Source organism: Dipodomys merriami, unplaced genomic scaffold (assembly GCF_024711535.1).
Source record: "Dipodomys merriami isolate MVZ:Mamm:240054 unplaced genomic scaffold, mDipMer1.0.p SCAF_39, whole genome shotgun sequence".
NCBI classification, from domain to species: domain Eukaryota; kingdom Metazoa; phylum Chordata; class Mammalia; order Rodentia; family Heteromyidae; genus Dipodomys; species Dipodomys merriami.
The window spans coordinates 9,293,355-9,310,585 of NW_027205492.1; the positions used below are offsets into that span (position 1 = coordinate 9,293,355).

The following is a 17,231-nucleotide window of genomic DNA, read 5'->3' on the forward strand; positions in this document are numbered from 1 at the left end:
GCCGATGTTCTGATGGACTTCTGTGATAGAGCCCCCAAACTATCTCCTCAGTCAGTCCCAGCTCTGCCTCCTACTTTCTGGGAGGTTCTTCAATCCCAGTCCCTACAGCCACACACACACCGTTCGAACCCAAAGCCCATTCAGATCCTGGTTCCTAGTTGGCTGTTTCCTGAGAGATCCTTCCTCAGTCCCGAACCCTTAACTGAGCCCTGCCCCACGCCCTATTTCCCACCCCATCACCCCACTTTTTTCCCTTCTCTATGACCTGGATCCGCTTTATCCGATTCTCCTCAACAACATGGTATGTCACAGGGCCAGGGGAGAGCCGAGGGAGCCGAAAGATTGCCATCTTGACTTTCCTGCGAGTTACTTACTGGGGCGAGAGCCATCTTGAATGAGTTAAGTGACATAGGAAGAAGGCAATGAATTATATCCTCAAGGGCAAAATTGTATGGTACACTGGCTTTCAAACCAGGCTGCACATCACAACTCACCGGGGAGCCTTAAAACCTCCTGTTGGCTGATCCCTCCCCAGCCCACCCCACAGATGATGTAATGTAATGGCTCTGGGGTACAGCCTGGACATTGGGGTTTTTTCATTACTCAGGTGGTCTAGGTGTGCATCAGGGTTGTGTGCTTTCTCTTTACTTCCATGCATTCTGTACACATGTACAAGCACATAGTTCCAAAGTGTGCAGTGTTAACGTCCACACACTAGACGCCCTCAAGTTACCAGCATCTGGACTAGAGCAGTGTCCACCCCTCACACTCCCATGTGTCTGTCATCTGCTGTCTTCAGCATGAATCCATGCTCCTTTCTGGGCCTGTGGACTTCATAGAATCACGTTCTGTCTTGATGTTTTTAGAGAAGCTTGAACCACAGCGATCCATCTTTGGAAGGCTTCCTGGAAAAGGTGGTATTTACAAGAGACTGTGAAGGAGGGAGTAAACCAGAGAGAGGAAGGATGGACATGGGTGAGGGGATAACAGGGATTAAAAGAGGGAATCAGGCTTATGTGCTGTTGACTCAGAGCTAAGGAAAACCCTGTGTGGGTCTGGAGTGTTGGAGACGTCCAACCTTCTTTGCACTGGGGATACAGCCAGCTCACAGTTCCTTTCTGAGCACAAACATGGGGCTGGACATGGAAATATCAAGGTGAATGGAGCTTCTATTTGAGTTCTGAAAGACGGGTCCCAAACAGGCAAATAAGAATGAAGACACTTCTAGAGGAGAGGTAAGTGGGCAAAAGTTGGCCTGAGAGTTGAAAGCAAGAAGGAAAATGCATACCCGGGAGAGGATTTGGCTTCCAGGAAGAGTACAGGGAAAGCCCTGCACCTTGTCATGCGGACACCATGGGACAAAGACACTGTGTACCTCCGCTGGCACCAGGCCGCCCGTGCCTGGCATCAGAGCAGAGGCCTGCACTAGGTAGGTACCCCGCAGATGTTTGCTTTCACTGCCCTGGGTTGGAACCCAGGGGCAAGAGAGGCAAAGGAGCAGCAAAGAGAGTGTACAATATGATGGGGGCCTGACGGTCTCACAGGCTTCCTGGGGTGCACTGGGAAGACCTGTCAACACCCCCTTCCTTTTTAAGTAAATCCAGGCTCAGATGCTCTTTCGGCCCTGTATGCAATAATACTGTCTGAACTTGATTCACTGGTTACAAGATTCAACTTTTATACTGGAAAGATTCCCCTGCCTAGATCTGAATCACCTGGCAATACACATATATAATCAGTGAGTGTGTGTGTGTGTGTGTGTGTGTGTGTGTGTGTGTGTGTGTGTTTGTGTGTGTATTCAGATTGACTGGTCCCACCCTGAGAATCTAATGAAGTAGGTTTGGGGTAACACCTGAGCTCCTTTATTTTAAAAAATAATAATGAAAATCAAAAGTCCCCAAATGACTCTGATGCTCAGTGTGGGTTGAGTCAGAGGGATCCGTTCATGCCCCTACACATCCCAAAGTGTGAGAGGCTAGGCAGCAGAACTCCCCGAGACTGAAGCAAGTATGATTCCAAGACACCCACTCTTCTAGGATGTTCCCCCAAAGAACAGAGCTCTATGGTATTTTGCCAGTTCTATGAATGTCTACCTAACCTACCTTCTTCACACTTTGCTATACTTCTGTCTGCTTGAGCCATACCTACTCTTTCATTATTTAAATGTATTTAGTTTTAAATTTCACAATACATGTCTAAGTTTTAGATTGCTACCACAGATGGAGATCAGTGGCTGTCACCAAAGTAGAGGTAACCCTATAGTAAGTTTAATAAGAACCAATCATTTTATGAAAATGTGTGCCTACATGTGCTGGTGATGGCCCAAACCCCAGAGCAGGGCTGTGTGGCATACTGGTTGAAGAACAGAAGTCAGCTGGTGTTTGGGGAAGATACCAGCTGTGGACGGAAACTTCCTCAAACTGAAAGACAACTGCTAGAAAACAACTTTCTCACTGTGAGATTCGCGGCTAAGGCCTGGTCTATGCCTTGCATCAGTACGCAGGAGCAGTGATGTAGCGTGGCATATTCCACTGGTAGCCAAACTTTCTTGATAGATAAGATACATTAAATACGCTGTTAATGGCCATGAGAACAAATACAAATCAACAAAATAACACTCTAGAGAATGCGGGCCCCACAACAGGGAGGTAGCTACCCAGAAGGAGTGTAGAGTTATCGCCTCTTTTTTTTCTTCAGTCCATCACCATTTTTTGATTTCTTTTAAAGTTAAGTAGTTGTTCAAGGGGGCTCCTATCCGATGCGTCAGTGTATGAGGACAATGCGTTTTGACCATGTCAGCCCTTCCATCATTCTCTCCCATCCCTCCTTCTCTCCCCCCTCTCGCATCCCCTCAAGTTACCAGGCTCCATTTTTCACAGATATGCATTCTTATAACTGAATTCTCGCATCCTTTCTCTCTTCATTCATCTACCCCCTTCCTTTTGGCCTTACCACCTTGACACCCCAGTTCTAGCTTCCTGGTGTTCATTTTGTTAAAGAGTCCCCCTTTCCATATCCAGCATATTGAGGATCAGGAGCAGGTGGAGGGAAGTTTCTGAGGAAGCAGAAGTGGTCCGGAGGAGCTGAGGTCACGGTCAGCAGCTGCTGGAGACCCCTTTGGTTCTTACCAGGGTCCTAGAAGGCATTCTTGTGGGATCTTTTCTGAGGACAGGGTTCTATGTTAGCCCGCCAGATTCTCCTGCTTGGGGCAATTCTGGCTATAGGGAAGGCCCCAGTGGTCTCCATTCTCTTCCTATTGAAGCCAAGAAGCTGCAATTCCTGGTGCTCTGGCTGAGATTCCTTGTCTATGAGACTCTGGTTTTATCCATCAGCCACCGTCTGTAGCTCAGGACTGTATAAATGGGTGGTTTGAATAGTTATCCTCTTACTGATTCTATGGATTCTAAAATAGGATTTTCCCAAGCCCAGTTGCCAGCTGGGACTGGGTGGGGCCAGTGATGGGTGGGAGCTGTTGGGTGGTCTGGGGCAGGTGACTTTGCAACTGTGTTACTCTTATGAGAAACGCCTGGGGATGTTGAAAATGATTCACCAGTTTTGCCAACAGTTACAATAACACTTTGTGGCTGACAGACAGGATAGGGAATACCAAGCTTCCAGTGTCCCAAAATTACTGCTCAGAAAGACCCAGGAGGGGGGACAGAAGGGGGCAAGAGGGTAGACGGTGGGAGGTCACCACTGGTGGGTACGGACATGAGCTCTTCCATCGCCATGCATTGACAATCTCACCTCTGCCTCTAGATTATATTCCTGTCTTAGTGTATCTTAGCAATATTGGGTTTGTCTGACTCTAGAAGAAGAAAAACAGCAACAACAACAACTCTTTGGACATAAGTTGTTGAATTGGAGTGAACAGGAGGGTCACTCGTGGGGTTGTGGTTGGGTGGTTCAACCTGCAGATTCGAGATCCTTCATGAGGAAGTTTCTGGTTTAGGAGGCCTGAGACAGAGGAGCTCAATCAAAGGCTATTTTTGCCCCCTGGGACACTGTACAGGGTCTGGAAATTGCTCTTGTCATCACAACTATGGTAGGAGTCTTATATCTAATGGGGAGAGTCTGGGGGTTTCTACTAAATTTTCTACACTGTACCAAGTACTCTCTGGCCCCAAATGTTCATGGTACCCAGGCCTACAAGGGTTCCAGTGACTATTGTCAACAAGCCTGTCGTTTTAAGATAAGTGCAGCTATATCAGAATCCCATGTCCTCTGTCCCTCCTAATCATTTAGGCTTAAACTTCCCTTTCACCAGGAAACCCCAGCTGGTAACGTTCCTTCCTTCCTTTTCCCTTCCTTCCTTTCTCCCTCCCTCCCTTCCTTCTTTCCTCCTTTTCTTCCTTCTTTATTTCTTTCCTGTCTTCCTTCTTTCTTTCCTATCTTGTCTTCCTTCCATCCTTCTTTCCTTTCTTTCTTCCTTTCTTCCTTCTTTCCTGCTTTCTTTCCTTTCTTCTTTCTTTCTTATCTTCTGCCTTCATTCTTTCTTTCCTATCTTCTGCCTTCCTTCCTTTGTTCCTTCCTTCTTTCTTACCTGTCTTCTTATCTGGTGGTCTTCCTTCCTTCCCTCCCTCCTGTCCCAGTATTCACTGCCAGCCCTAGGGCCACCTCCTCTCCCTGCTCATGTCATTTGCCTGTGAACCCTTTCTTCATTAGAAACTGAAGCCCTTTGTGGCAGGGGAAGGTCTCATTCTGTTCACAGAAAGGTCCCCAACAGCACCAAAGGTTCTGGGTCTGCGGCATCACACAGTGACTACAGGTCACTGAGCCTGTTACACCCCAAGTCTTACCACCATCATGGAACCTCCCATGACCGAAATTGTGCTGCATATGTTTTTGTTGTTGTTGTTGTTGTTTTGGGGTCTGGTCATGGGGCCTGAACTCTGGGCCTGGGCGCTGTCCCTCAGCTCTTCAGCTCAAGGCTAGCACTCTACCACTTGAGCCACAGTGCCACTTCCAGCTTTTTTCTTTTTGCTTATGTGGTGCTGAGGAATCGAACCCAGGGCCTCAGGCATGCAAGGCAAGCGCTCTACCACTGAGCCACCTTCCCAGCCCTGTGCTGTGTATGTTGTTGCTGATTTTTCATTCATTCTGCAAACATATGTCTTGTGCTTTGCTATCAATGGAGGATGTGAGGAACCAAAGGAGGCAAAAATCCTCCACCCCAAGGTGTTGATCTTTCATAAGCAATCTCAGACAATTAACCAAATACAAAGCTAGACCTGAAATACATCATGTCAATAAGCCCAATGGAGAAAAATAGGATGAGATATGTGTGTATATGTGTGTGTGTAGTAAGGTAGATTTTTGGGAGAACATTTAAGCAATAGCAATCCTGGGGGCAACTTGTCTACTCTCCCATTACAATGTAACTACTGACAAGGGTAGTGGATGCTCAGTAAACAGTAGATGCTCAATAAACATGCCTCAGAGGAAGCAACAAACGACTGGGATAGCTGGGTCCTGGTGGCTCATCCCTCTAATCCCTGCTACTCGGGAGGCTGAGATCAGAGAAGATTCAAAGATTCAAGATTCAAAGCCAATCTGGGCAGGAAAGTCTTAGAGAGGTTTATCTCCATTTCACCAGTTAAAAGCTGGAACTGGGGGAGGGGAGGGGAGTAATGGCTCAAGTGGTACAGTGCTAGCCTAGAAAAGCCTAAGCAAGAGCTGGAGTCTCCAAGTTCACACACACACACACACACACACACACACACACACACACACACACACACTCTCACACACACACACACACACTCACACACACACACACACACACACACACACACACACACACACACACACACACACACACTAGACTATGAGGCAGTAGAGAGTTTGGTTTTCTTTTTTAAAAATTGTTTTACTGATCAGATTGGTTAAGAAGAAGTCGGCAGGATGCCGGCATTCAACTTAAAGGAATACCGGCTTGGGACTTCCAGGATGGAGGTCTTCCCCATCAAATGCCCTCCCCCCACTCCACCCCCAAGCAACCCCAGCAACCCCAGGGGCTCTTCCTCCTCACACGGTGGCCCGCCCTTTCTGGCCAGCCTCTAGCTGGTGCCTGCTCTGCCTGCCAGTCCCAAGTTCAACCACCACCGGGTCCTCCCCTCCCCTTCCCTCCCCATCTCCTTCCCAAGCCCCCTCCTCAGCCCTCCTCCCGGAGGGGCATCCCGTGCCAGCTGGGCACACCGGCTCACCAGCGATCAGGACGCACGGAGGCGGGGGGGGGGGGGAGGTTGGAGGGGGGAGGCTTGGCGCGCCAGACGTCCCCTGTCCCCAGCCCTCCCCCCCCTCCCCGGCGGGACACTGTCCCTTTAATAGACTGGCTGTGCCGGGCGCTTTGCGGCTGGGGAGTAAATTTCTCGCTGTCATCAGGTCGCTGGGAGAGGAGGAGGAGGTGGAGGAGGAGGAGGAGGAGGAGGAGGAGGAGTTTCTTCGGGTTCAGTTTGTTCAGCGGGATCGATGTTCGCTGGCATCGCCTCGCCCTGTCTTGTGTGTGTGAGAGTGTGTGTGAGTGTGTGTGTGTGTGTGTGCATATGTGGGGGTGAGTGTGTGTGCGTGTGTGTCTGGGTGTGTGCTTGCGCGCGTGTGAATGTGTGTGTGTGTGAGTGAGTGAGTGAGTGAGTGAATTCCAGATTTTCTGTCTTTCCCAACCCTGCTGCTGTCCTCTCGCATATCACTCACAGACGGGATCTGACAGCAGCCACAAACCTACCTCCACTGATCTCTCCCGCTGCGTGCGCGAATCCGCCATCGAGACCCGAGAGGAAGAGGAGGAGGAGGAGGAGGAAGAAAGAGGAGGAGGAGGAGGAGAAGGAGGAGGAGGAGGAGGAAGGAGGAGGAGGAGGGAAACAAGAAAAGGAAGAAGAAAGAAGAAGGAAAAGAAGAAACCCACTACCTCCCCAGGATTGCTTCCCCCCTCCCTTATCTTTCCGCGCGCGCGTGTGCGCGTGGCGCGCGTGTGCGCCCCTCGCCCCTTCCTTCCGAATACGGTCTTGGATGTTTAATAAAGAAATCAAGTGTCTCACCAGTCACCAAAAAAAAAAAGCAAAAACAAACAAAAAAAATCCAAAAGCAGAAAGAAAAAAAAAACAAAAAAGAAAGGAAAAAAAAACCAAAACAACACCAAACCCAACAAACAAACAAGGCGGAAACCAGCTCCACTTGAAAGCCGCCGCCACGAGCGAGCCGCCGCCGTCCCCGCCACCCACGGAGGGGGGGGTCCCCGCGGCCCGGCGGAGGGGGCTCGTCGGGGGGACAGAGGCCGAGTGACGTCCTAGGAGCCACCGGGCACTGAGGCGGAGGACGCCCGGAGAGCCAGACAGCGGCCCCCGCGTGCGGCTCGGGCTGGGGCGCCAGAAGTGGGACTGGAGCGGAGTAGAGCGATGCCAAGGAGAAAACAGCAGGCACCCAAGCGGGCGGCAGGTAAGAGACTGGGCTCCGGCTCCGCCGCGGGGCTGCCCACCCCGGCTGCCCTGCGCGCCGGCCTCCGCGCCCGCCCTCCGTGCCCGGGGGTGCCCCGGGACGCCACCCCTTCCAGCTTTCGGGGGGAGGGGAAGGATGGCGGTGGTGGTGGAGGAGTTTGCTCTGGGTACCCCCCCCAATAACCTCCTCTCTCCTCTCGCCCTCTCCGGTCTCCCCAATCCTCCCCCTTCCCCAGGCTTCGGCGGGGTGAGTTGGGGGGACGCTATCCCGCCAAGCCTGCCTTCTTTAAACTTTTTTCTCTTCCACCCTCTACCCCTCCCCTAACTTTTCTCCCAGTCTGTTGCTTGCCTCTGGAGCCAAAGTCGGCTTGAGGATTTGGGGTGCGGCGTTGAGAAAGACGGGTCCCTCCGCCCCAGCACCCCTCTCTCTCCCGCGCGTGGTGGTGGTGGCGGTGTGGGCAGTGCCAGCAGTTTCTGGCCTCCAGGGACAGCGTCTCCTCTGCTGGGGTTGGGGCGCTGGGGCGCTGGGGTGTGGGGGGGCAGGCCCAAGCCCCGGGGGCTGCGTCGGCTGGCTTGGGGGTGAGCAACGCAATGGGAGTTGAGCTTGGATCTCTAGGATCGGAAAACCGTACCTTAGGAGATGGATGGAGCTTTCGGGATTTGTTCTAAAAGGTTCCACGTTGAGCAACCTTAATCAGCCCTGTCCTTTCTCTTAAATAAAAAAAAGGAAAAGGAAAAGGGGGTGGCTGGTGGTGCCCCCACTAGAAATTTAAACAGCTCTGAATTTTCTTTGCCCAGAGAGAGTTAGGAACTTTGTATGATGGGACCATCCGGTCTGAATCCTTACTTACTGCCGGAACCCCTTGCCAAAAAGAAACAACAACAACTAGGAGCAGGTTAGCGGATGGGCTCAATGGTTTGTCCACGAGACTTTATTTTATTTCTTTGGGGTAGCTTAATTGCTTTTCTAACAGTATGTTGGGGTTTTGCTTCTCGGAAGTGTAATATGAAAGTTCATTTTTCTCCTGCCAGACCCACCCACTGAAAAATCAGCTTTCCACTTGATTGCTAGTTTTGATTTGACATCTGATTGATCACCTGTCATCTCCCTGCCTTTGATCTATTCATTCTTGATGTATATCAATAAATCACTCACCATGGTAACTTGGAGTGCTGGTGACGCAAGCCTTACCCTCTATATTCAGAGCCAGACATGCACAATTATTATCTTGTTTAGCTTCTAATGTGGGTGTTTTTTTTATTTCTTTGTTTCCTTTAGTTGAATTAGGGCTGTAGGGGGAGAGGGAAAAAAAGCTTAAATTTTGTTGTTATTATGTTGTTGTTCCCCACACACACATCCCATTCTCTGTCTTCGCCTTCTTGCTGTAGGCAGGATTAGTTAAAACTAGTCTTCTCCAAATTCCTGGACACATTTTATTCTGCTCCAACTCAAGTGAAACACGGTGAGAAGTTCGAGAAACACTCACCAACTTCCCCAAGTCCCCCTTAGGAGCCATCCGAAGTTGGTTAGGCATGTGGGGAAAGTGAACATTTGTGTCTGAACTTGCTGATCACCAGCTTATTCTCCATGGTTGTGATTCTAGCCTGATTGTCACTGCATGGGCTTGAAAATATCCTCCGTCACCTTTTCTCCTGAGTGCAGGTTTGCTTCCGTAACCATTTGCAGGTTGCTTTGAGTTGCACCTGGAAATACCATTTAGAAATCTCTGATTCATAGATTTTTCCAATTTTCTCCCTAAGAGCAAAAGGACAAAAATATTCTTAGTACCATATATATTTGGAACTTGTCTAGGCCGTGAAGTTTTCTTTTCTCAACTCTAATTACCTCTTTTGAAAACAATAGCTCCCTTATTTTTTAAAAAACTTCGCCTACTTAGCTAATCTGACAGCCATGTCCATGGCCTTGGAGATTCAGGAAGATTGAACGTGCTTCGTCTGGTTCTGGCAACAGAAGTTTAAATGTAGCTGGATTATTTGAGAGAATATTCTTGTTGTCCCGAAAGAGAACCCTGGGCTATGCTCCAGCAAGAAGTGATACTGTCCTGAAAATTACTCTTTTTTTTTTTACCTCCTCCCTCTTGTTCTTCCGGTAAAGGCCATCAACAACTAGGCAGTGATTTAAATTACCAGAATGACTGGCCCTGTCTCCTTTCGTAAGCTCATTACAAAAAGTGCATTGCTCAGAATTGCACTACTTTGATTATAATTATCCTCTGATCAATGAGGATCCAGGTGTACATAAAATGACGCAGTTTCACATTATTTAAATTAGACCCTTTCATCAAGCTGGTGTCTATCGGTACTGGCTAGTCTATTTATCATAGTGTGTGTATGTGTGTGTGAGCGTGTGTATGTGTGTGCGTGCAAGCGCGCATGTGTGCATGTGTGTATGTCTGTCTGTCTGTCTATCTGTCTTATCTGTCTGTCATCTATGTTTTAGGAACTTGGGGCTATAGTTTCAGTTTTGTGGCCTGTTATATTCCTAGTGTCTTTGCATGTTCGTTTGCCTGGCATTATTTTCTCCAGAAGTGGAAATCTTTTTCTTGAGTTGAAGGGAAAGAAGTCAGCTCATACACAGCGAGGCCTCCCTTAGGGTACTTATTTTCTCCCATATTAATAAAGCAGATCATTTTTCACAGAGCTTTTCTCCCATTTCCCTCCACTCCGAGATCATCAATGCCTACTCTGTTTTAGCAGAGATGATTATGCACAAGCAAAGTTCGTTGGGATCTTTTCTCCAGTTAACATTCCGAGAAGGGGGTGGGGGTGGGCTGGAAGGCTGTGGCCATCCTAACTTTTATCACTGCTTAAAATTAAATACAATGCACAACTGTAAGTAATTACTCCCATGGACTCATGTTGAAAGCTTGATTTCCAGCTTGATTAATGAATAATGGAAGATAGAAAAAGCTTGGAAAGGAAGCAGAGATGAGGCCCTCTTGGGGTACTTTTTTCCTCCAACAACAGTTCAAGGCTATTAGATCCCTTTGCATTATTCGTTTTTAAGTTGTACATTTCAAGGAATCACAGGACTTTCTAATAAAATAAAACAGGTATCCAAATAGAACAGACAGGATGGTATCGTAAGCGATGGAGAATTTTAGTCTTTATTTGCTTTATTCCTCCCCCTGCAGGGGGAAGGAACATGAGGTAGGCAATTCTCTTTAGGGAGCTAGCTAAGTCAGAACATTTTCTTCCCAAATGGTGTTCTTCCTGGCTTCCTAATACTATGCAATTGCTCCATTCTGTCACTTAATGCAAAAAAAAAAAAAAAAAGTTGAGAAAGAAGCCTGTATTGCCCTCAGGACATGGCTATGTGTGTGAGCGTGTTTGGCGTACTTGGTAAGATGTATATTTCACTCACTGTTAAAAATGCGCCCACTTTTACCTGAAATACTGCACGATGCTGTACTAACATCACTCCCTCCCCATTCATTTTAGAAAAGATAGAGAAGATGGCAGGATGGTAGAATACAACAGAACAATGTGTGGATTGGGGTTGTATTTTATAAGATGCACAGTGCTCAAGATCTTTGAACTGTAGACACACACGAACCCTCCTGATCCCAACAACGTGTCTCTCGGTCTCTGAGCACACACACTCGTGCACTACGTATTTTATGTCACAACCCTCAACTATTGTTTTTCAATCCATGCCAGCCAGTGGCGACAGAACACCAAGTCCTCTGTGCTCAGGTACACAGGAATATCTAGCAGGTCCATAGATCACCCGGCTCGGCCCCTGTAGAAATCGCCCCAAGCGATTAGATGCTTCTAACTTGTTGGACCTCCCGATGCTTTCTGACTAAACAGATCCGAGGAGGGAGTGCTGGCAGGAAAGAACGGCTCTCTTCCTGTATTTTGTTTATTGAATATGGAGATGAAGAATGCAGATTTTGTTTTCATGAATGCCCTTGTGTAGCGGTAAACATTAGACTATTAGCAATCATTACTTAAAAGTTGCAATTTACACTTTAATAACTCAGGTTATTTACATGGGAGACAGATTCTGCTGGGACAATTCTGAATATTGCAATGAAGTCCGAGTGACCTGAGAAAACTCTGCGTCCTCCTGTCCATAACTCTGACTCTGGGTGAATGGGTGAGGCTCTGGTCAGCTAAGCCACAGGGCTGGGGACGGGGGGACCACAGCTGCTGCTGAAGGTGAAATTGGCCTTTAATTTATTGGCAGGTGGGATGGAGTTCTAGAGGATAGGAATGAGGTCACTGGAGACCCTAAGTCTCTTGCATACTTTCACTGACCAAACAGTATGAATTTAAGACAAATGGAAAAAAATAAACACACACACACACACACGCACACACACACACACACACACACACAGCCCAAAGACTCTAAACAACAGCACAAACTCCGGGTTATTCTGGGTTATCTAAGGCTGATCCCTGAAAAGGAAGGAAAGGTACCTAGAAATTGCTTTATCCACACACTGTTCGGGATTGAAATTGATTGCTTAAGTGCTCCTGTCCTTACTCCCCTCTCGGCCTCCTTCCCCCTCTTCTTGCTTCACTCTTAAAGACTCAGATTGAATGGGACATCTCAAAAGCCCATTTGTTTTAGGCACTTATTGATTTCATTTTTAATCTGCCATATCAGGACATAATACATTAACCCTAATCAGCAGATTGCAAGTGACAGGGAGTTCTCGGGGAGCGAAGGGAGAGAGGCTCTGAGAAACTTCTCCCTGGTAGAACTCCCCTTCAACATACTCTGCTCTCCCTTGGCCATGGCCATCATTTTCTATTTCTTCCCCTCTCCCCCATCAGCCACCTTGATTCTTACTGCTACCTTAGGGGATGCTTCTTACCCCACAAATACCTTCCAGAAGTCTTTTGAGGGGTGAGCCCCTGAAGTGTCTTGACTTTTGCCACCTTCTCCAGAAGAGATGTTGGCTTTAATTCACCCCAGCTAATTTCTCACTGCTCGGAGGGACTCTCTCCAACTGGGAAACACCTGGATTGGTCCATTTGTCTTCCCATGATGCTTTGGGAATTGTGTTCTCCACTAAGCAGGTTTTAAAGGGAGACTCAGCCTGGCATTGTATAAGGCTGCTGAAGCATCGGAGCTTAGAAAAATCAGCCAGGAAGCAAACCCAGGCTCTGTTCCTGTTTGTCCTGGGTCTGCAATTAGCTGACTCAAGCGGGTTAAATGTCCAAATGCCTGTATGCCATCTGTTTTAGGGAGCACTGGTTTAAGAAGATGCTGCTCCCCTTCACAAAGCACAAGATCGTCTAACATATTCCATCTTAAGAAGGCCAGGTACACAGAGTATCATTTTCGTTCGATGCAAAGTCAGTTGAAAATACATTAAACTAACAGAGAACGTCTGCACGGCTTCCCCGAAGCAGAGCATTTTCATTACATATTTAATTACAATCAAATTGAATGACTTTTAGGGGAAAAAAATCACAGTGGTATTAAAAGGAGCCTGGCACACAAGTAATTTTATTGCTTCGCAAGTTGAGAATGCTGTTTTAGTTTTCTTTCTTCGGGAGAAATTTATTGTCATTTTCTCACGTGACGAGTTACAGAGTGTCTTTCTATGGCTGTTGGAAACTAGACGAACCTCAGCTTCCATCTTTGTACACAGACCCTGAAGGACGCTGTGTTGTTTGTTTGTTTGTTTGGTATGTGGCCATTTTTCAGTAATTGGTCATAATTTGCATTTTAAAAAATATTTATTTTTTACATTTTTACAAGTTTCCCTTGAAGTTAGAAATTCTCCTGTTCTTTCAAGTGATCTTTGGCAAGCGGCCTTCAGTAGTGAAGGGGCTTTGTCATTCTCCAAGAAATTCACTCATTAGTACTGATGGTCCGATCACCTGGGTATTGCAGTCAGGGAAAAATACCATCTAGTTACATGCGTCTTTCAAAGTGGTTCACTGATTTAGAATTCCTTTACTATTTTTCCCACTCCGGCCTTTCAGTTACTTGCCTTTGGAATCCCCCGCATACACCCCACCCTCAGGAGAAGGTATAAGGACAGAGCGAACGTGGCTTTCAAGGTCTGCCCAGTCATTAGGAAACACTGATAAAAATGAGAGATTACAGAGCCAGACTGTCTGTCCACTGCTGAACTCTTACCTGCAAACGAACAAGGGGTGAAAGTGTGCATTTGTATAGAATCTGGAGAGCTGCAGTATGTGGCCAGGCTGGTAGTGTTTGTTGTTTGGAGAAATCATTACCACGTTTGACACTCAGGTTTGGTGTGTTCTGAAGATATTGTGTACTTGGTTGGATGCGCACACACGCTTGCATGTGCACACACACGCGTGCACACATACACACACATGTGCGCACACATACACACACACATGCGCACACACATACACACACACACACACACACACACACACACACACACATACCATAATGCCGAGATGCAAGTGGAAATTGCTGATGCATTTGTTTCCAAAGCCAACTCTGTGAATGAGATGATTAAATAATTTGGAGGTATTTGAAAAGTCATTAAAATGACCGCTTGGAATTTCCAGTTGTTGCTCTTCTCAATCTTTTTCATTTCCCTCTATAGAAAAAGAGGTCCCCTGGGTGTCTTCAAATATCCTGGGAGGCCAAAGCAGTGCCTAAAATTATTTGAAAATTTAGAAATTAAAATTCAAGAGGCACAGCTCCATAATCCTGTTATTAATATATCTGTACTATTTAGCTATGCTTTACAACAAGGGAGTTGTACAATGCAAAAGTTCTAGAGATAATGAGCTTAGAAAAATTACAGAGAGGAAGGATTAAAAAAACAACAACGACACCTGGATCATGGCTGAGAGCATTTGCCTTGAACTTGGCTCGCCTAAAAAAGGGTTCCCTCTGCACCTGTCTTATTTGTTTGTTTTAATTCATTTCAATATCCCACCACCTCTTACCTTAACTTGAAAGTGGGGCTTTCAGAATGCACAAGGAAGTAAAACATCGGAATACACTTTCTTTATATATATTTTATATAACATGTATTATATATGCATATATATACATATGTACATATGTGTATGTATGTATGTGTGTATATATATATATATATATATATATATATACAGAAACCACGAATGAGAAGCTTTAGAAGATAACTAGCTCAAGGATCACGATAGGAAACTTTGCTCCTGCACGATAAGAGAAAATCGCCTTGCATTTTAACTATACATCTCTTGGCAGATGACACACAGTGAAGCGGGAAGGTTTTTAAAGGAGCTTTTTAGCTCTTTTGCTTCTCTCTCCAAAGACTAATTTAATTGAAAAGCTAAAGTGTCCATTTATGCTAAAGGAAAGGCCTCATGTTTCCATAAAGCTGCCTGACACGGAGGTAGGTTAACCAAAAAAAAAGAAAAAAGAAAAGAAAAAAAAAGGACAGCATTCTGGAGTTTCTGTTAGAACAAGAATTAACATCATTGAGCTTAATTAGTTGAGTGCTTTCAAACCTGGATGAAGCCTCTCAAATCACCCATGAGGTTTCTCCTTCAAGCCGCATCGAAGTCATTTCTATGGAAATTATAGTTGGGATCCGAAGGTGGGCAGAACTGTTATTGTTTCTAATGAAAATAATATGAAGAGCAGAATGAGATTTAAAAATAAAAATGAAGCGAGTAGGTAACAGCCATTCTGTTTGCAATGGGTTTGCAAGAAACTTTCACAGTGCCAGACATGTCCTGAGAATTCCCCGAAATCTGGTGGCCTGGGAGGTAGAAAAAATGAGACAGAGGGCCAAGGTCGCCTCCAGCAGGAACTGCCATGGAGAAGCGAAAGCTGCAATGTGTAAATATCTCTGTGCAAACTGTGTGGGGCTCCCTGTAAGTCACTTCGATGTATCTTTGGAATTTTCTGTGTATTTGGGAGCCCCTCCCGACCCTAGGGAGATGTGAATCGTGGCTGGGCTGAGGTGAGCCTGGAGGGGAATAAAAAAAAAACAAGGAAGAGTTAACTCCATTCCAGGCATTCAGGACCGTTTGGTACAGAAGAAATGTCCAACCGAAAAGCTATAAGCATGTTTTGGATAGGAATTACTGTTGGTTATTTTCCTGCTGTAGAGAGTTGGAAGCTAGCTTTGCAAGTCTTCTTGCTGTCCTCCTGGGGGTGGCTTTTAGGTTGTGGAGGGAACGGAGGGAGAAGGGGCAGTGATTTGGGTTCTAGGAGCAGAGCCCGAGGCTCTATGGCTCTAGGGACAAACCTTACCCCTGGGGTAGCATGTGAGCTTTGAAATCAGACAGATCCACGTTCAAATCCCTGGGTCTATATCTTGCAAGCAATGTAGGGCTTTCTGCCTCTTCAGGCTCTTCTATCCCCACTTTGTTAGAAGGATTCTGTAAGATTAGAGCTAAAAGACTCATGCATCATCACGGGTCCAAGGGTAGAAATCAGTTTTAAAATCAGAAGCTTCTTGTCCCGAGGTAGACTCATTCTGGGCTGGATGGGGCACTACAGAAGCTCAAAAAAACCCAAAAAACAAAATAGAACAAAACAAAAACAACCTTTCTTTCCCAAGAATAGTATTTTACCAGCAACAAGAGCAACTATTGCAGCCGCAATGCTATCTGCTACTGCGTGAGTCCTGTGATATATCAGGCGTTGTCCTGGGACCTGATACATTGATCTGTATCTATGTCAGCAGCTGTTCTTTCTTGAGCTCCTACTATGTACAAGTCCTGTTCCTGGGACCTGAGGACTTGCCCCCCAACCCCATACCAGCAAACCTTTAATAGAAAAAAAAAAGAATTTGCACAGAGAAAGAAAGAAACTCCATGATGACATCTGTGTTATAAAAGCAACATTCTGACTACAGGAATTGGGACCACATAATTGTTGGTGGTTAGAAGAGACATCTTGGAAGAGGGGACGGGTTCAGTGCCAGGTGTTCGGTCCCAGGATAATCCCTTTCTTTGGTAGGGCTCTTCAGACCATGCAGAGGGGTTCTCTCAAGGTCATGCAGTGACCCAGCTTGGCCAAAAGCTCTTCCTGCTTCCAAACTCATGCACTGCACCCACAGAGTTGGTCTGCCATGGCCATAGTGCTTTCCCAAAGAGGTCTCCTGGGCTCCCAGGAGTCACCCTGGGCAGGTGTGATTGGCTATCCCTGGAAGGGGATTTTGAGAGCATCCACAGACAATGTTGCCTTTAAAGGCATCATCTAATAGACCCACAGGTCAAAGACCGTCACACACACACACACACACACACACACACACACACACACACACACACACACACAGATCTTTCTTCAGTGTTCTTCGTGTGTATAAATGTGTATTCATGGATTTATTTGTTTATTCCGCAAATATTGACTATGTACCTACTATGTGCTGGATGGATGTTCTCAGTACTGAAGATGATTGTGAAGAAAAGTAAAAAAAAAAAAAGTCCCCATCCTTGCCCAGCTATAATATTCTTGAGAATGAGACAAAATTCTAATGTGCAAATAATATATCGTAGGATGTTGAATAGTGCTAATTGCATTTCATAAAATAAATCAGAACTACTGGGTTAGAGAGGGTGGGGAGGATGGCCCTTTTAAATAGAGAGGTCAGGCTAGTATTTCTCCAGTGATGATTTGATCAGATCTGAACAAAAAGTGAAAGACTAGCCAAGCCTAGAGCTGGGAGAAGCAGTGCAGGCAGAGGGCGTGGGATGTGCCAAGGGCCTGCGGCCGGGAAGGACTTGCATATGTGAGGAATACCGAGAAGGCCACTGTGGCTGGATGAGCTAAAGAAGGGGAGAGAATAAGGCGAGGGAGGCAGTGGGCCTTTTAATTCT

The 17,231-nt window shown here is 46.5% G+C and overlaps 1 protein-coding gene across 3 annotated transcripts in view; it reads left to right on the forward strand.

The window, feature by feature from the left end:
* The first annotated feature begins 6,453 nt into the window (after positions 1-6,453).
* Positions 6,454-17,231, forward strand: part of Tshz2 (teashirt zinc finger homeobox 2) — a 391,461-nt gene continuing 380,683 nt past the window's right edge. For 2 of the 3 annotated variants that reach the window (XM_069990014.1, XM_069990016.1), the window contains exon 1: positions 6,476-7,434. In XM_069990014.1, coding sequence (XP_069846115.1) covers positions 7,395-7,434 — 40 coding nt within the window. In that variant the 5' untranslated portion in view covers positions 6,476-7,394. Of the gene's footprint in view, positions 7,435-17,231 lie in introns of all 3 variants that reach the window. The other variant, XM_069990015.1, reaches the window with a different exon arrangement.